At 43.9% G+C, this 21,005-nt stretch overlaps 1 protein-coding gene across 1 annotated transcript in view; it reads left to right on the plus strand.

Annotated features, from left to right (window-relative positions):
- Positions 1-21,005, plus strand: part of LOC145357876 (discoidin, CUB and LCCL domain-containing protein 1-like) — a 125,849-nt gene that overhangs the window by 34,296 nt on the left and 70,548 nt on the right. The window contains exon 3 of the mRNA XM_080211433.1: positions 14,282-14,419. Coding sequence (XP_080067559.1) covers positions 14,282-14,419 — 138 coding nt within the window. The remainder of the gene's footprint in view (positions 1-14,281; positions 14,420-21,005) is intronic.

The following is a 21,005-nucleotide window of genomic DNA, read 5'->3' on the forward strand; positions in this document are numbered from 1 at the left end:
GCCAGAAGACTTTGAGTTTAAGCCACATTGCAGGTCTTGTTGGTGATGGAAGCAGCAGTGGCTTGGCCCAGAGCAGCTTGTTAATCAGCCTGCAAAAAATCCTGCCAACACTCCACACTCTTCTCCAAGGGGGAAAAGAGTGTGAAGATACACAAAACCAACGAATGGCACAGTGTCTGTTTCAACTTGATGTCTTATGTGTGGTATCTATTTAATGTTAGTGCTTACTATCTGTACCACTAGCATCTCCACGCCCCCACCCATCCCCCACCTGCACCACTACCCCAGACACTGAGCATGGATTCTGGCTATTCCAGTGTAATTGTAGAGTTGATGGTGAATTTGAAGCCTCTGAAATATTGGGATTGTCCAAATCATAGAATCCCTGCAGTGCAGTAGGGGGCCATTTGGCCCATTGAGTCTGCACCAACCATAATCTCATCCAGCTTCATTCCCATAGCCCATGACACCATGTAGTATCCAACTATGTTAGGGGTTGTGGGTTTTACACAGAAAGAAAAGACGTGGCTTGCACACATAGCTTCAAGCTAACACACCACAGGTTTTATTGAAAGAGAGGTTCTCTGCACTGCACAGAGTACGAAACTGAAAGTCAAATAGCAGCACTTGGCAACACCCTAATGGCATTACCATCAAACCATGTGATCAGTTCTTAAAGCAATCTGCAACCCTTGTAAATGTATAATACACCATCTCACTACTGCGTAAAGCATTACTTGTGAAAGTCTTAGATGAAGGCTTTGAAATGGATAAATATTCCAGAATTTTGCTATATTACCTTTATATCAGAGATTATTAATATTCCATTTTCCCCCAAGCAATTATGTTGGTGAGACAGCTACATGTTAGAGTAAAATGTGTTTGGAATGTGGAAGGCACAGACTTGAAGGGCCAAAGGGCGTTTGCTTGTTTGAACACTGTAAATGTTATCTTTAGTACCTATGCTGAAGTTTTTTTTAAGTAACTCTTTCAGCGCAGTTTCAAAATAGATTAGTATCAAGTATCCTCTAGATTGCGTTGATCCAATGTGAGTTGTTCTAATTGACAAAAAATGGGTGGATTTGAAGTTAAAATACAAAAATTCTCAAACTTTCAACCAATTGACCTTGAGTTCCCCCCAACTTTCCATTTTTAACTAATGCTAGCTAGGTTTCTCTGACCTCTGAGGAAGTGATAGGGAGAGGGGGATGTGAAGGACAGCATTCATCAGGTAAGTGCCTTTATGGCACTGCTTGAGGGCCAGGTGAAGCAGGGGAGTTTCCTCCTACAAAGCTATCTTTAAATGACCGTACATTCTGGCAGAGCCCACCAGCTCCGCAGTCACCAGCTCCTCCCCTCTCCCGTCCACTAGAAGCTTTCACCTTGCAATCTGTCTGCTTGCCTCATCGACCTCAGTCACACCCATCCCATAACACTGCACCTACATGCTAAGGAGGCAAACCTGGAGAAAGAAACATGGGCTGCAATTAAAACTGACAGGTATTTGGGAAAACATAGGAACATTGAAAATAAGTGCAGGAGTAGGCCATTCAGCCCTTTGAACCTGCACTACCATTCAATATGATCATGGCTGATTGTGCACATCCAGTATCCCCACTCCCGCTTTCTCTCCACACCCTTGATCCCTTTAACCGCAAAGGGCCACGTCCAGCTCCCTATTGAACATATCTAATGAACTGCCCCTCAACAGCTTTCTGTGGAAGAGAATTCCACAGGTTCACAACTCTCTGAGTGAACAAGTTCTTCCTCATCTCAGTCCTGAATGGTTTGCTCCTTAGTTTACTCCTAGTTCTGGATTTCCCTAACATTGGGAACATTCTTCCTGCATCTAGCCTGTCCAGTCCCATCAGGATTTTATATGTTTCTATGAGATCTCCTCTCTAATAATCTAAATTCCAGTGAGTGCAAGCCCAGTCAATCCAGTCTTTCTTCATATCTCAGTCCTGCCATTCCGGGAATCAGTCCGGTGAACCTTTGCTGGACTCTCTCAAGAGTAAAAATGTCCTTCCTCAGACTAGGAGATCAAAACTGCACACCACAGATCAAAACTGCACACAATACTTCTGGCCTTTCCACCGTAACTCCTCCCCTACCTCCTCTCCAAATGCTTGCCTCAGTAAATATTAGGGACATATTTTCAGTTATGTCCATTTATTGTTCCAAACAAGGTGCTGACCATGAGAAGGAACTTCAATGAATGTGAACACTAATGGAAATATATAGGAGTTAGTCTCATTTCTAAACAAATATGGGGAAACTTCACCATACAGAATTGCTGGTATTTACCCAGTAGTTTCAACAGTAAATGAAGATTAAACAGCAATTATCCAGAAACTCTATCATCACTGAGCATTTAAAGGTAGCTTAATTCAATATAATTGTGGTTAAATTTATAACCTCTATTACAGGAAAGCTCAGTTGTACTTTTCTAATTGACTCTCAAAGCATGGAGGGCACTCACCACAGGATGGTAAGTGCCTGGAATGCGCTGCTAGAGGAGGTGGTAGCAATATATACAACAGCAACGTTTGAGAGACACTTTGAGAAACACATGAATAAGCAGGGAATAGAAGGATACAGACCATGGAGAGGCAAAAGTTCTTTAGTTTCAGAAGGCATTTTTGTCGTTGCAGGTTGGTGGATTGAAGGGCCTGTGCCAGGTCTGTATTGTTCTTTGTTCATTGTTCTCTTTTTAGTCCATCCCATGACAAGAGCCTGCACCTGGTTTGAGTTATAAGGAGAGGTGGGATAGACTGGGACTTTTTTTTCTGGAGCGTAGAAGGCTGAGAAATGATCTAATAGAGTTCAATAAAATAATGAGGGGCACAGATCAGCTAGATGGTCAACAACTTTTCCCAAAGGTAGGGGAGTCTAAAACTAGAGGACATAGGTTTAAGATGAGAGGGGAGAGATACAAAAGTGTCCAGAGGGGCAATTTTTTCACACAGAGGGTGGTGAGTGTCTGCAACAAGCTGTCAGTAGAGACGGGTACAATTTTGTCTTTTAAGAAGTATTTAGACAGTTTCATGGTTAAGATGAGTGTAGAGGGATATGGGCCAAATGCAGGCAATTGGGATTATCTTAGGGGTTTAAAGGAAAAGGGCAGCATGGACAAGTTGGGCCAAAGGGCCTGTTTCTATGCTGTAAATGTCTCTGACTGTACATGGAGTCTTTCAACATGAGGACGCTGTTGTACTGTAGTTGCCACACGGGTACTGTCTGACCCAGAGACTCTTCCACTCTTACCATCTGCCATAGATGGACTGGAAGAATTTTCAGGTCAGTAATCAACATGTTTGGCCACATTAAGGATGCATTATCCTTGACCACCAAGTCCAAGATCTCAGAGGCTGGGGTATACTGCAGGGCCACAAGACAAGCTGTGATAAATGCAGTCTAATTGTGTATACATTCCACTATTCAAGTCATGCTTATATTTTGTTCCATTTTGTATGTAACTCTGCAAGATTAGTGTTGCAGTTGTTTAATACAATGGAATTGAAAATTGTCTCTAATTTGCATTAAGGGCATTGCCATAAGCTCTTTGAGCTGTATGAAATGTAGATTCAAATTCCATTTATATACAAATCATTTGGCTCTGAAATCTACTATATACACTGTTACAGGTAGGGGAAAGAGATAAAAATTAACCTAATTCCTTTCCTTTAATGTCTGCAATAAGTGTTCTTATTTTGGAAAGGGTAGATAAGGGTGTTTCTAACTTCCAGTTAGTGTGTTTTTTTTAGTTTATTTACTATTGTCAGAAGTAAGTTTTCATTTACCCAATACTGGGACTCAGCTGACTTTCCACCGTTGAATATTCTGCCCTGAGATTAAATCCTAACAAGGACAGTAGGGGAAGGGGAAAAAATGCTGATTTTAATAGGAACACAGTGGCACAGTGGTTAGAACTGGTGCCTCACAGCGCCAGGGACCTGGGTTTGACTCCTGGCTTGAATCACTGTCTGTGCAGAGTTTGCATGTTCTCCCCATGTCAGCATGGTTTTCTTTGAGTGCTCTGGTTTCCTCCCACAGTCCGAAAGACATGCAGGCTAGGTGCATTGGCCATGTTAAATTCTCCCTCAGTGTATCTGAACAGGACCGGAGTGTGGCAACTGGGGAATTTTCACAGTAATTTCATTGCAATGTTGAAGTAAGCCTAATAAATAAACTTTAAACTTCTGCAAACAGACCCATTATCAGAGTTTGTTCCGTGTACCTTCCCTCAGTTTGATCCAAAATAGCATTAATAATAATCTACAACATTTCAGATATACATGCTGCGAATTGGTTAAAACCACACTTGGTATTTGCAGCTGTCTTTCTTTGTCTCATAGAATTATAGGATCCTACAGTGCAGAAGAAGGCCATTCAGCCCATCGAGTCTGCACCAACCACTCAGGCCCTATCCCCATAACCTGATGCAGTTACCCTAGCTAGTCCCCTGACACTAAGGGGCAATTTAGCATGGCCAATCCACCTGACCTACACACCTTTAGACTGCGGGAGGAAACCGGAGCACCCGGAGGAAACCCACGCAGACATGGGGAGAATGTGCAAATTCCACACAGACAGCGACACAAGCTGGGAATCGAACCCGGGTCCCTGGAGCTGTGAGGCAGCAGTGCTAACCACTGCACCAGTGTACCGCCCCAAAGTCTCAAAGTTAGGATTTTTCAGGATGTATTTTTCCAGGATGTACTGCTAGATTTTTAGTAAACAAAGTCACTGCAGCCAGGAAAAACAGACAGGCATTAGAGATTCAAGAGCGAAGTCTGTCCAGGAATTATTGTAGCTTTGGTTCACAGGACAAGAGGCAATATCTTACAAGTGGGAGGCAGTAAAAAAAAGTAATTGAGAAAGATCTTTTAAACATACTTTCCTTATAGAAAAGCTTACATAACATAACCTTTATCATCTGTTTATACCCTTTTATTTAAGCTTCTATTTTGGCAAAAATGGAACTGCCAGATGCGAGTATACGATTGTTTGTGCTGCAAGAACACCAGTGTAAGGATTCAGAACGCCTGTTTTCAATTATATTAGATATGCATACTTGGATTCCTCTCTCCTGGGACATGGTGCTGTGGGGGTTTTTCCAGCAATTTGCCTAAATAAGAAAGGAACTAAGTTTGCAGAGATATAGTGCCCTATTGTTTTGCAAAGCACTTCACAACATTTTGAAATGTAGTTACTGAGATGAATGGTCTGTTAATCTGTTTTTGTTGATCTGGGAAAGAGCGATATTCATGATTCCAGAATCACAGAATCCCCACAGTGCACAAGGAGGCCATTTGGCCCATCAAGCCTGCACCAACAACAAACCCACTCCGGCTCTATCCCTGGAACCCCATATATTTACCCTGCTAATACCCCCCCCCCATTCTAAGGGGCAATTTAGCATGGCTAATCAACCTAATGTGGAGATGCCGGCATTGGACTGGGGTAAAAATAGTAAGTTGTGTTGCTTTGATGAGACTATAGCTGCAGTGCTGCATATATAATGAAACATATAAAAGCACTTGGGGTTTGACAGGGTAAGTATTGGGAGGCGTTTCCCCTTTGGTAAAATCTTACCCAATGAATCTAGTCCTGGAGTCTGCAAAGTTATAGTGGTCTTGTTGGTGGGTAGTTTCTGCTCAGGAGAGAGGCAGGACTTAACCTACAATGTTGCCAGGAGGAGACAATTAAAAGTCAGCAGGTTGGGAATATGGCAAACTAAGGACAGTGAGTGAACCTTCCATGTTGGCACAATCAGAGGACAGGCTGTCCCACATCCTCAGCAGCACTATTCACCGTGTTGGTGTCTGCTGCGGCATCAAGGAGAACACGAGAATGCCTCAAAATGGAGAGAGGGCATGATGTAGATATTTTTACATGGGCCAAGCAGAGAGGCCCCAGAGAACAGAGGGGAAACCTGTGCCAAAGTAACTCCAGCTCTGATGATACCCACCCCCCAACTCCCACCATCCCCCACCCCGTGAAGCTGGTCAGAGGATTCCATGTCACTTCCCCGCTGGCAAAATTCTGGCAATTTGGGAAACCCATCCTCACTGGGTCTTTAACTATTCAAATTGGCTGCCCTCGGTTGAGTTGGCAGCTGGGCTGCAGCTGAAGGGTCTGTTCCTGTGCTGTTCTTTGTTCTTTGTAATGGGAGACATCCCCACAAGTAGGACCATGGCAGAGACCATTCCTGATTGTTGTGCCGTCCACATCCCGCCCCCCCGCCCCCACCCACCCCCATGTTACCCCTCTAGCCATGTTACCCAGGACCAGGTAGCAATCCACCTATTGCCTTAGGATAATGGGTCAGCTATTTCAGACTCAGATTTCTTTCCTCAGAAAGTTGTGAATCTTTGGAATTGTCTCCCGCAGAGGGCTGTGGATACTCAGTCGATGAGTATGTTGAAGGCTGAGATTGCAACAGTTTGGACTGTGAGAGAGGCAAGGCATACAGAGCTTGGGGAGAAAAGTGTGGGTGGGAGGTTCAGGGTCAGCATTGATCTTCCTGAATTTTAGAGTAAGCTTGAGGGGCCGTTAACCTCCCATGGTTTACTCCTGCTCCTATTTCTCACGTTCTTATACCATTTACCAAAGTAACATTTTTTTAAAGCCAACATCCAGTTTTAAAATCTGTGCCGCACACAAAATTAGTTCAGCTTCACTTCAGTCATTGTCTTTCACAAGAAGTCCTGGCGTATTTCCTTTTTTGAAAGCGTAGCCACCTAGTCAGTTAATAAAGGAGTTTTTTTAACAAGCATGCTTGCAGAAATGTTTGTTTGTTTTCCAACCTTGAGACGTTTGGTGTTAATCGCGTCTGTGCACTGAAAGATGCCGTTATGCTTAGTGTGTAAAGTAATCCAGGCTGACTCAACCATTGCATCTGGTGTGTGTGTAAGTTGTATGTTAGCATCTGGATGCAATACTATACAGACTAAATAGTTTTGTGGTGGGGGTTTGTCTAGCATGTGACACTGCTTAGATTTAACTATCTATTTTCCTAATGGATCCTAAATCAAGTACTCAGCACACCAGCAATCATCGCTGCTTACGTAGTGCTCGGATAATCTATTGAAAGTTGAGACATTTTAAGTGTCTGTCATGTTGTGAATCATCTGTGAAAGTGTTTGATTGCTTTGTTTTTTAATCAAGAAAACTGCTATCTGAGTGATACAGGAAATACGTAAATGTGCATTTAAATATTTCTGAAGTAGTTAACATCTTGGAACCCTCAACATCCATTTATGATCTCAGGTTCACAAGAAAACTTCTGCTGTTTAATCTGTTCCCTGAGATCAGGACAACAGAAGTTTAAATTTCTGCAGCCTGAGACCGTGGCCTAGATTCTCAGCAAGCCAGGTTCACTCAAGAACCCTTTAAAGGGTGGCATGGTGGCACAGTGTTTAGCATTGTTGCCTCACCGCGCCAGGGTCCAGCCTCAGGTCACTGTCTGTGTGGAGCTTGCACTTTCTCCCCATGTCTGAATGAGGGTGCTCCGGTTTCCTCCCACAGTCCAAAGATGTGCAGGTCAGGTTGATTGGCCATGCTAAATCGACTGTAGTGTCAGGGGGATTAGCAAGGTAAATGTGTGGGGTTGCGATAATAGGGCCTTGGGTGGGACTGTGGTCAGTACAGACTCGATGTGCCGAATGTCTTCCTTCTGCACTGTAGGAATTCTATAATACTCCTATGAGTATCATAGAATCTCTTCATCCTGCTTTCTTGGATCCCAACCTGACTGGCTCCATTGCAGAGATTGAATATCAGTTTTCATGGAATTGAGCCAGGTTTTTAAAGAGTCATGGTTCACAAACCCTCAGAGGAGTTGTAAGCCCTAGTAAGCATGAGTGGACCTTCTACAAGGTAAGTTGAAAAGATCCACTTCATGCCCCCTAAGCCAAGCTATGGAACTTCCATGTCTATTGACGCACACTACACATTCTAGAACCAATGAACCCATAGTGCACAGTGGGATGTATACAAAAATACTTTGAAGAAAATATTTCAGTGATACATTTTCCAATGTTCGAAAAGAAAGTCTGTACTACAAGCTAATAAAAGTGTCAGTCAACCAGGCCCTTTGAAATCTCAAAAGCCACAAACCCTCAAAAATCACAACTTTTGTAAACAAACATTGTGACAAAGAAATTGGAGAGCCTGAACTGATATCCAAACAATGTTTTCTTTGGAGAGCAGGTATTCTAGTATTCTAATAGCTGCTTACACCCTCAGCCAAGCCTCATGTGAGCTTCTCCAACATTTATTCAGATCATGGCGGATCTTCCAAATCAACTCTACTCTCTTGTCCTTTCTCTGTAACTCATATTTGTCCTAATATCCAATGATCTATGAATCGTAGCCTTGATTATGCTCAACAAATGAGCATCAATGGCTCTCTGAGGTTGGCAGTTCCAAAGATGGGCAGCTCTCTGAGTGAAGAAACTATTCCTATTTCAGTCCTAAATGGCTAACCCATTAACCAGTGACTGTAATCCCTCGTTCTAGATTTTCCAACCAAGCGAAGCAAGTTCCCAGCACCTACCCTGTCAAGCCTCTCAGAATCAGGTCTGCACAGAATGTGAAGTCACGAGTTTGGGGACTGAAGGGATCTTGAGGGTGTCAACCCTTAAGATCCCTTCACTCATATTATCAGGACTAGGGCTAGACCATTTAGGGCAGAGATGAGGAGGAATTTCTTCACTCAAATTTGGATGTTTGATGAGGACTTATCTACTGAGGTAGTATGGGCTGAGGTTAGAAACAGGAAAGGAGAGGTCAGCCTGTTGGGAGTTTTCTATAGGCCTCCAAAAAGTTCCAGAGATGTAGAGGGAAGGATTGCAAAGATGATTCTGGATAGGAGCGAAAGTAACCGGATCGTTGTCATAGGGGACTTTAACTTTACAAATATTGACTAGAAAAGCTATAGTTCAAGTATTTTAGATTGGTCACTTTTTGTCCAATGTGTGCAGGAGGGTTTCCTGACACAGTATGTAGATAGGCCAACCAGAGGCAAGGACACAGTGGATTTGGTACTGGGTAATGAACCAGGCCAGGTGTTAGATTTGGAGGTACGTGAACACTTTGGTGATAGAGAACATAATTTGGTTATGTTTACATTAGTGATGGAAAGGGATAGGTATAAACTGCAAGGCAAGAGTTTTAGCTGGGGGAAAGGAAATTATGATGCGATTAGGCGAGATTTAGGATGAGGAAGGAAATTTTTGTTACAATTTTGTCTTTTAAAAAACATGAAGACAGCTACATGGGTAAGATGGGTATAGAGGAATATGGCCAAACGTGGGCAATTTTAGGGGTTTTAGAAGAAAAGTAGCATGGACAAGTTGGGCCGAAGGGCCTTTTCCCATGCTGTAAACCTCTATGACTCTATGACTTGCTTATAAGAGCTGATGTAACTGACACAATACTCTTTATGAATTCAGTAGCGTTGTAATCTTGATCAGGAGCCAAAATCCTTCAGTGAGCAAGGAGGGCTAGTATATCAGTCCATTGCAGTGATAGCCAAGATTGTTGAGGGATTTTTATACAGACTTTGTACAATTGTATCACCGGAAGGAGTCCATGCCATTTTCCAAAAGCTGAGGGTCATCTTCGTTGCACTCTGAAAGTAGCTGGGCGGAGGCCAGGCATGCAGTCATTTGGCACCAGAGACAAGGGAGTGGGCTACATTATGAAATGAGGTACGTTTACATTTAAGGGTGCATATCTTAAACTGCGGTCAACCACTACCACCTCCGCACTGTGATGGATTAGTCTCATGATGTGCCGGCAGTCGAGAGGCAGCCGGAATGGGAGTGTCTCCCAGTTAGCTCCATTTGTATGTAATCTTATCTTCAAATAAAGAACCCAGACTATTATTTTATTAATCCATTTTATGTGATTTGTACCTTCATGTCAAAGAGAAGAATGTAACAGGTTAGGGTTATGGGTGTGGAACTGGAGCGTAGGTGGTGGCGGGAACACAAGGCTTTCGTAATATCATCTTTAAATTAAAAGTTACAAGGGGCAAATTAAGAATGAATCCTGAGATATGAGTTGAACCATTCCATGGTATATTTGATGAATAGTGATGCAGCTCTCCTGCAGCTTGCAGCTTTTTTTTTAACATTTTATTGGTTTTGTTTGTCAGTGCAAAAAAAATTACAAATCTGTCTAAAATTGTGATATTTTCATGACAGAGTGAGAATCGATGGTAAATCTGGTCTTCACACTCAAAAGCAAAAGGCAAGCTGACTTTTGAGATCTGCAAGCAGGCTTACACTAACACTGCAATGAAGTTACTGTGAGAATCCCTTAGTCGCCGCACTCTGGCGCCTGTTCGGGTACACAAAGGGAGAATTTAGCACGGCCAATCCATCCAGCCAGCCTGTCTTTCGGACTGTGGGAGGAAACCAAAGCATCTGGAGAAAACCCACACAGGCATGGGGAGAATGTGCAGACTCCACACAGACAGTCATCCGAGCGGGAATTGAACCTGTCTTCCTGGCGCTGTGAGACAGCAGTGCTAACCACTGTGGCACCATCCCCCTAAAAAATAAAATCACAATCTCTCAGCATCCAGACCTGAAAGTGAACAAATACAAGTTATTTATTTTGTCTACCAGCCTTGTTTATCACAGAATCATAGAATCCCTACGGTGCAGAAGAAGGACATTTGACCCATCAAGCCTGCGTCGATGACAATCCCACCTGGACCCTATCCCTGTAACCCCATGTATTTAGCCCGCTAGTCCCCTTGATTCTAAGAGGCAATTTAGCATGGCCAATCCACCTAACCTACACATCTTTGGACTGTGGGAGCAAACTGGAGCACCCAGAGGAAACCCACGCAGACACGGGGAGAACATGCCAACTCCACAAAGTCACCCGAGGCTGGAATTGAACCCTGGTCCCTGGCGCTGTGAGGCAGCAGTGTTAACCACCATGCCACCATGAAATGTGGCAAGATTCAAACCTGTTTGGGAAGTTCTCGATGGATTTCTAACCCATCACCTTAACCACTCGGCTGTAACTATAGTAATGCGGTAATGAGGGAGTAGATTCCTACATTATAACAGTGACTGCACTTCAATAGTACTTCATCGGCATGAGAGTCTTGGGACATCCTGAGGTCATGAAAGGTGTGATATAAATGCAAGATTGTTTTCAGTTCTTTGTCCAACATAGGACTTGGTAATTCATTTATTCGTTTTACCAGCAAATATGTGTGGAGTACTCACTTCCACCTTCTCCACACCGTATAACGAACAGTTTGGAAAGGTCGTACAAGTTATATCTATCCACACAGCAGCTGCAAAGCCATGCTGTAATGTTGACTTTACGTGGCAAATTGCTCATCATACTGAGCGATTTTTGCATTGTTGAGAGCTAATTAATCCTTTCTAATTGAAATGTTTGGTTTCATTGAAAGTTTCAAAAGAACCTCAAAATTGCATTATGCAGTTATGTGGAAGAGTGGAGTAAAGAACCATGTGGAATTCATCAGAAGTGCACGGTTCACCGACAGCAGAGGTTGCTTAATGCTTCATATAGAAGAATAAAATGTAGTTAATCATCTTCACATCAGTATTATTTGGGCTTCTCACAATGCTGCGTTTACATGGGTGCTATAAATTCCTGGTTTCTCATTCTTCACTTCACCTGAAGTGACTGAAAGGGAGGATACTTTCTAAAAAAATCCTGCATACCAAAGTTTATAAATTCCAGTTTTTTTGCATAATGGAGGCATTTCAATTTCGCCCCACCACCCCCCTCCCCCCACCACCCGATGTATGCATTCTGTAAAATCAGTCAGCAACTAACTAATTAATACTTCCTCAAGATTTGTTCTAGTAACCAGATCTCAGCACAGATCAAGTCCTCTGATTTATTTATTTCCATTTTGCTGGGATCAGTGTTGAGGTGCACAATGTGAATCGGTGCAGTTGATATGATTCTACATGCAGCTCAATTGTAATGATTTTCCTCTTCTGTTTTCTCATTCTCCTCCCACCCCACTTCCCCCACCCCGTCCCTCCACCTCCCAAAGGCACTGACTCATGTTGTGCTGGAGTTACACTTTCCCAAGTTGCTCCCCCCCACTGCCTGCCCCAGTTAGTTTCGCAACTTCCCATTCGTCACATTGACATTTCAAACACTATTTTTAAACTTGAGGACATTGACCTTGTTTTGTGCGCAAGACATCGGAGCCTTTCGGCACTTTCTCATGGGAGGCCTTTATAGAATTGATCAAAGATGGCAGCCTGAGAGCTTAACTCGGCTCAGAGGTGGCAGACATCACCTGACTACGGCAAGCCGGATAAGGCATGTAGTACGTGTAAATGTCCCTCCTTTTCACAACAAACAGAAGTGGGGAACTTGGCTACCTCAGTTACACATGGTCGTGCATGGAAATTTATCTTTCGTTCAGTCGGAAAGAAGGGGATGTTTATGTCCTTTGTTTCTTATAAAAAGGGGGACGTTTGAGTGTTGCGTTACAACAGTGCTACATGTCCTATCTGTCTTCACTCGGTCAGGTTACCCCTGCCTTGAAGGAATTCTTATGAGATACCATCTTCAATCAGTTCACCAAGGACCTAGAATGAGAAAGCAATGAGAAGCACTACTGTCTTCAAACACAAAACTAATGAATGAACAGTGGTTGGTTCTCATGCCTCACTGTGCCAGAGACCTGGGTTCAATTCCAGCCTTGGGTTTCTGTCTGTGGAGTCTGCACGTTCTCCACATGTCTGCTTGGGTTTCCTCTGGGTGCTTCAGTCTCCTCCCACAGCTCAAAGATGTGTAGGTTAGGTTGATTGGCTATGCTAAATTGCCCTTTAGTGTCATGGCGACTAGCAGGGAAATACGTGGGATTACAGGATAGAGCCTGGATGGGATTGTTGCCTGTGCAGGCTCAATGGGCCAAATGGCCTCCTTCTGCACTGTAGGGAATCTGTGATTCTATGAATGCATTAACTCTTCATCAAAATTGTCATCATGTTGGAATATTCATCTTAACTGAAGCTTAGAGTTTGAGTAGCCTTCATTCAGGAGGCTTAGGGATATATTTTTATTTGGAAGAGCAGGGGAGTTCTCCCCAGATCACTATTTATCCCTCAGCAATCATCACAGAAACAGATTATCGGCTCGTTATCACGGTGCTGTTTGTGGGAGCTTGCTGTGTGAAAATTGGCTGCCACATTTCCTACATTACAACAACGACTGCACTTTGAAAGTACTTCGATGGCTGTAAAACACTTTGAGACATTCGGTAATTGTGAAAACTGCGATTGAAATACAAGTCTTTTGTGAGGGATGGGGGAAATACCCGAGTGGAACTCAGGACAGAAAAATCAGCTGGACAGAATTGCACATCTGATGCAGTTTTCACCTGAATTCTCTCCCATCCCCCTGAGAGAATATTGGACGGATTCTGCAGCCAGTGTCAACCCCTCTTCGTCACATTTTCCCCTGTATTCCACCCAGATGATGCTTAATCTCTGAAACAATAGAGGTGAAAGCCAACCCAATCAGATTCTAGAATTTTCCTGTCCCACCCGCCACAGGAATCATAGTGGGCGAGATGCGAGTGATGCAAAGGTTTGTTGAGCTTGGGTGGGATTGTTCAGCTTTGGGGCGAATGTGGCCAGAAAATCCCACTCCCTGTTTATAAAGATGTGCAACAATGGCAGTGGATTGCTTGGCTTCACACATTAATAATATTCATCTGATCAATCATAGAATCCTACAGTGCAGAAGGAGGCCATTCAGTCCATCGAGTCTGCACCGAACACAATCCCACTCAGGCCCTATCCACGTAACTCCATGCATATACCCTAGCTAGTTCCTCTGACACTAAGGCGCTATTTAGCATGGCCAATTCTCCTAATCCGCACATCTTTGGACTGTGGGAGGAAACCCCCGCAGACACGAGGAGAACGTGCAAACTCTGCACAGAGAGTGACCCAGGCTGGTCCCTGGCGCTGTGGGGCAGCAGTGCTAATCACTTTAGTACAGAGGCAAGATAGCTCAGAGGGAAGCAATTCTGTGCAATTGTACTCCAACAAAAGTCACACTGTGCTCAGTAGAGGAGGGGAGAAGATGGAATGGTGGAATGAACTATATAATGAGTAAAGTCTTCAGTGCTAAACAATGGAACGACTTTGGTATTCTGCTTTTATTTGTCATCCAGTCTTGTTTGAGCTGCAATGATGTTTGTTGCTGCTCCACACAATGTTTGAATTTGTGCAAATACTCTTGGCAGGTCCTTATTGTGGAAAAATGAATGGAGTCCCTTCAACCATACAATTAACATCCAATGTGGGGACCGTGGAGTTCAGAAGCAGCTCTCACATATCAGGGAGAGGATTTCTTCTCTCGTATGCCACCACCGACCATTCAGGTAAGGATCCTTTTGCTCCAGTGCCAATTGGTAATGTTAATAGTCAATGTTATCTACCAAAGCCCCATTGTCCCAGACCTGCGTCAGGGTGTGACAATGTTCTATGATCCAGAGATATCGGCTTCAACTGGTTGGGCGTAACCATTTCTCAGCAGCCTTCTTGATGTGTGATAAGAAATTTCAAAATCACTTTGGATTGCATTAATGTGAACTATGTTGCACTTAGAAACAGAGGCAGTGCACCAAAGTGCAGCACGATGATACAGTGGTTAGCTCTGCTGCCTCACAGCGCCAGTGACCTGGATTCAATTCCGGCCTTCGGTGACTGCATGGAGTTTAATAGAACATAGAACACTACAGCACAAACAGGCCCTTCGGCCCACAAGTTGCACCGATCACATCCATACCTACCAAGCCATAGAACTATCTGTAACTCCCAATCCCATTAAATCCCATGTACTCATCCAGAAGTCTTTTAAAAGACCACAGCAAGTTCACCTCTACCACCACCGATGGCAGCGAATTCCACTCACTCACCATGCTCTGAGTAGAAAACTTAGCCCTAACATCTCCTCTGTACTTGTTTCCCATCACCTTTGGAGTTTGCATGTTCTCCCCATGTTTGTGTGGGTTTCTTCCAGGTGCTCCGGTTTCCTCCCACACTCCAAAAATGTGTGGATCAGGTAGATTGACCATGTTAAATTGCCTCTTTGTGTCAGGGGATTAACAGAGTAAATACATGGGGTTACAGCTATAGCACCTGGGTGAGATGGTTGTCGGTGCAAGCCCAATGGGCCAAATGGCTTCCTTCTGCACTGTAGGGATTCGATGGTACATTTACGGCACATCAATATTCCTGAAAAGCAAGACTTGTTGCTGAAGATTTTACCTTACACTCATCAGGACAAATGCAAGAATACCAAATTTCAAACTATCACCACAATTTATTCTATCGGAGGAAAGGGCGACGATGAGAGTCAGTTTTGATGTGCTCTGTGAATTGTTTTATAAACTGTATCATAAAATGGGAGATTTTAATCAAAGTTATTTACAGGGCCCTAAGTTTCAGAGGTATTCAATATTGACAACAAGACATAGTTGATTTTGAGTGTAACATTACTTTCAAGTAAACAGATTTTTATCATTTACTTGGTACTTAACAAACATCTCACCCTTGCTCATTTATAATTCTTTCCAAACATGCCTGCCAATCTGTGAACCTATCACAAGAAGTCACCTCTACATGTTGTTTTGCATAAGATAGGTTGAAAATGTGTGAAGGTGTACCCAATGAAATATTTGTGACTTGGTTCGTGTTTTACCAAATTTACTGTGTTAAATTCTATCTGACAACACTGGAGCCAAGCCACAGGTAGACCTGTAGAGCTTAATGTTAGCATAGCGGTTATGTTTGGTGTTTTAGTTAAGTCGGGCAGCATGGTTGGTGCAGGTTTGGAGGACCAAAGGGCCTATTCCTGTGCTGTAATTTTCTTTGTTCTTTATCATTCTTTGTTACTGGACAAGAAATCCAGATTAATGACCTGGAAACACCTCGCCATGGTAGCCATGAAATTTGAATTGAATTAATTAAATAAATCTGGGACTAATAAACAAAAAGTTAGAACTAATGACCATGAAACTGCCGGAATTTTTAAGAACACATCTGGTCCACGAATGTCTCTCTGAAATGAAATGTGTTGGCCTCATCTGCTCTGGCTTACATGTGAGCCCTACAATAATCTGATTGACTTTTAACTTCCCTCTGAAGTAGCTAGCAAGACATTCGGTGCCAAGATGGCCATTTACCACCATCGTCTTAAGATTATTAAGGATAGATCATTAGGTTTTCTTTTCAAATTTATCCTTCATTGAGATGCAGGAACTGTCCTTGAGCTGTCCAGCTATCATGGAATTGTCCATCTGTCAAGGAACTGACAAGGAAATGTCAAAGTTGTCAACAAGCGTCCAAGGATATTAGGTGAGTTGGCATGGAGGAAAGAAAGGCCAAGAGGAGTAGGGGGATTGACATGGGTTGACATAGGGGTTTGAGACATCATGGAGAGTTGTGGGAGTATTGGTTGGCATAGGTTGGCACAGTTGGAATATAGGATGAATGAGGAAGGTGAGGGGGGTGAAAGATGTGGGGCTGCAGGGCTGTTTCTAGTTTTAATCTTTTTTTTTAAATGTTGTGCCCATGCACAGAAGCAGACTTTCCACTTAGCGCTCCTCTACACCGGACAGCCTCTGTACTCGTTCCAAGGTTACCCACCCCAATTCCTATTTCAACTTTCCCCACCACCTCCATCCCAAACAAAAACCCAACCTGTAAGTTGGCATGTTTGAAGGTCAAGTTCACAGAGCCAGGAAATCACCTGATCCGGGGGTGAAAACCTGAGCCTTTGACCCTTTGGCCGGAATTTTACCGCCCCACCCGTCAGGGGAATCGGAGCGGCGGGGAGCGGAACATGGAGAGGTCCGTTGTCTCGGGCAGGATTTTACGGGGATCTGGGACGAGCGAGGCCGTAAAACCCCGCTGTTTGTGTTTTTCATTCAGACTGGGTTTTTTTTGGCATACGTAACAATGTAAATATTTAATCTACCCATTTAAACTGCTAATGGGAATCAATGTTATTTCCACCAGTCTGAAGCAATTTGTTTTAAAGGTCTCTGGGCACAGCGGCTTTATAATGATTGAGGGACACACAGTGAGCTGGAGCAGTCGGGACTAATAAATTATCCTGTGCTTCTGGTGGTGATTACATCAAGGAGTAAGTAAAGACAGAAAGTCAGTATGAGTGAGTTGTGGTTTTGTTTGAGATGGGAAGTTCTACATTGGGCAAATGACAGATTGCGGGTTGACAGGGGTCAATGTTTACAGGAGCTACAGAAACGGTCTGGAGTACATTATCCATCTTCACCAAAATCCTGACTCATCCCAGTTCTATTTTGCTGCGATTAGCTTGGCTTTAGCCAATCTCTGAGTTACAATTAGTGCAACTGATCATTTATTTTTTGAAGCCAGTGGCACAGTGGTTAGCACTGCTGCCTCACAGTGCCAGGGATCCAGTTTCGATTCCGGCCTCAGGGCACTGTCTATGTGGAGTTTGCACGTATCTGCATGGGTTTCCCCTGGGAGCTCCAGTTTCCTCCCACAGTCCAAAGATCTGCTGGTTAAATGCATTGGCCATGATCATGCCCCTTAGTGTCAGAGGGACTAGGAAGGTAAATATGTGAGGTTATGGGGATAGGAGCGGGTGGGGGGGGTGGGGGGCATTGTTGTCAATGGACCAAAAGGCCTCCTTCTGCACTGTAGATTCTATGATTCAAAGATTCCGCAAGGTTGTCCATCAACTCAATTAAATTGGGGGAGTTTAGCTGAGAAAGATGGAAGAATGTACAATCCAGGATGTCACACACCCTCTGGCTATTCAGGGGACATTTTGACTTTTACTCCACTGAGAAGCAGTGTGTGAGAGGGCCTTTGCTTCACCATGCAAGCTCTCACCAAACTGTGTCACCTGCCGCATCCGCAACATGAGCCTTGCCCAGCCCACAGTTCCCCAGGTCACCGTGACCCTTAGCTCTCATGCCACGAGGCTGCGACAGCTGACAGCAGCAAGATATCACGGTTCATGAGAGACTACCAAGACTCCCCTACACTGCAATAAATGTCCACATCCCATTCCCCAATGTAAAGAGTGACAAGAATGCACCATGTATCACTCCCATGGTCAGCCCCTTCCCGGGGGCATGGGCCATAGATTCCATCCACATTCTGCCTCTCTGATAACTTTACCAGAGTCAATGTCTTCCAGTGTCTGAGTGCACAATGTGGCCACTGACATGATATTCCTCCCCCCCACCCCCCCACCCCACCCTCACCCCCACCCCCACCCTAGCTGAGGCACACTTGCATCCGGTGGTTCACTCATCGAAGATCCCTCCTTTAGCCTGCCAAACTGAACGTGTTGACAGTATCAGAGTTGGTGTTTATGCCAGTGAGATTTGGTCCTTCCTGCAGAGCAGAGAGGCGCAAAGCTCGACTTTTGGTGTAAGAGGGAGAAGCAGCCAGTTAAGCATCTGCAGTTTGTATGCAGGAAATGCAGGCAGGAGATAAAAATATCTCCTAATAGAAGCGGCTCTGCACAATGTCTCCTCCAACTGTGCTAACTGGCCAGCCCATGGCTCTGCTCCTCCCCATGACGATCAAAGTACCTTCTTGGAGTTGGATCCCACTGGCAGCCAGCTGGGGTGGGACTTGTGGATGACCTTTCCCTCTGCAACATCGATAGGAATGTATTACTGATGGTTCTTTCTCAAGTTTTTATTTATTAGTTTCACAAGTAGGTTTACATTAACATTAACCAGCACGTCTTTCGGACAGTGGGAGGAAACCGGAGTACCCGGAGGAAACCCACGCAGACATGGGGAGAACACGCACACTCCACACAGACAGTGACCCAAGCTGGGAATCAAACCCAAGTCCCTGGCGCTGTGAGGCAACAGTGCTAATCGCTTGTGCCACCATGCCATGCCAAGGTCCTGATGATTTGGAGAACTTGCCAGACATGGTGGAATATTTGTTATGAAAGTTGTCAGATATGAAGTGTGGGGAAGTAAGGGTTGAAATAGTAGTGAAAGTGTGAGTGTAAAGGAGAAGGTGGCGTGATGTGTGGTGAACTGTCAGAGTGAAGGAGTGTAGGAATGACGCTGAAGATATGAGCAGAGAGTCAATTGTCTTAAATTGCAAGCAGCCAATGAATAGCATGGGTTGTGGGAATTGTGTGATAGTGAGCAGATAGCTCATTTATTACACATTGTCTGGAACAGCACTGACACGTGCAGTACATAACTCACCTGTGTACATTTAGATTTTGGGGATGATCTAATTCTGGTTTGGTATCTTTATCGCTGAGCCATGATAAAGCTTACACAATTTTGACATTAATTTTTTTTCTGAAGACTGCACCATAGAACCAAAGATTCCCTAGTGCAGAAAGAGGTCATCTGCTCCATCAAAACTATACTGACTTTCAGAAAGAGCATCCCACCCTAGCGTTCCCCTCCACCCAAAGTCTATAAGCCTGGCTAATCCCCCTGACCTACACATCTTTGGACACCAAGGGGCAATTTAGCATGGCCAATCCACCTAACCAGCACATCTTTGGAGTGTGGGAGGAAACAGGAACACCTGAAGGAAACCCACGCAGACACGGAAGGAACTGACAAACTCCACACAGTCACCCAAGTTGAACCGGGGTCCCTGGCGCTGTGAGGCAGCACTAACCATTGTGCTACCATGCCAGCCATTTCTGCATGAGAAATGAAGGAATCTATCTGAATGCTTTCACTTTGTTGGTTTCTTTAGAAACTATTAATTCGCCATGGGAGAAAAAAACGACAACCAATCCCAACAGACATTTATGTTTCTATCAGGCCACAAGGTGGCACAATGGTTAACATGGCTGCCTCACAGCGCCAGGGACCCGGATTCATGTCCCAGTTTGGACAACTGTCTGAGTGGAGTTTGCATGTTCTCCCCATGTCTGAGTGGGTTTCCTCCAGGTGCTTGGATTTCCTTCCACAGTCCAAAGATATGCTGGTTAGGGTGCATTGGCCATGCTGAATTCTCCCTCAGTGTACCCGAACAGGTGCCAGAGTATGGCAACAAGGAGATTTTCACAGTAACTTCATTGCAGTGTTAATGTAAGCCTACTTATGACTCTAATAAATAAATTATAAACAGGTGACTCAGGGATGTTCACAGTAACTTTGTTGCAGCGTTAATGTGAGCCAACCTGTGACACTAATAAATAAAAAATAGATTTATTTCATGAGCGAAAGATCTTGATCATTGCTTTAACTGTGCTGGAAGTGAAGATCTGGGTCATTGAATCCTGGTGTTTTACATTTGAACTGTCAGATATATAACTTTCTTTAAAGTAAAGTTTATTTATTAGTCACAAGTAATAACGTTTATAAACAGGACTTGCGGCTTATGTAATTATGTAAAAATGTAATCTACCCATTTAAACAGCTAATGGGAATCAACTTAATTTTTCACCAATGTGTAGCAATCTATTGTAAAAGCCGATTGTTGCAATGGTTTTATAATGATTGAGGAACACACAATGAGCTGGGGCTATGGGGATTAATAAATACATTCAGGACTTCAGGCTGGTCACATCACTTCAGAAGAATGTGAAAATTAATGTGGTTGGGAAAGAAAATCAGTCATCTCGCGCTGACCACTGCTCTCATACAGTGTTTGCCGGGTCAAAATCTGTCGTTCCAATTTATCGGAAGCAGAGTAGTTAAAACATCTCCCTCTGATTCATTTGTTGATTGTATCCTTTGATGAACGAGATGAGTGGGTGGGCTTACAGGAAGCTGCAGATGTGGTTTTATGGTATAAGGGCAGCCTCGCTCCCGAGGGAATTTTCCACACTGGAAAATTACACAGAAACCTTCCTGTCGGACTAAAGGGTCCGTGTTTCCACAACTGCTTCGCAAACAGCCGGGAATATTGCATTAATCAGGACTTATTTTGTTCTGTTTGGAAAAGGAGAAGAGCGATTGGAAGCCC

The sequence above is a fragment of the Carcharhinus amblyrhynchos genome, chromosome 24, assembly GCF_965287045.1.
Source record: "Carcharhinus amblyrhynchos chromosome 24, sCarAmb.v2.hapA, whole genome shotgun sequence".
NCBI lineage: Eukaryota > Metazoa > Chordata > Chondrichthyes > Carcharhiniformes > Carcharhinidae > Carcharhinus > Carcharhinus amblyrhynchos.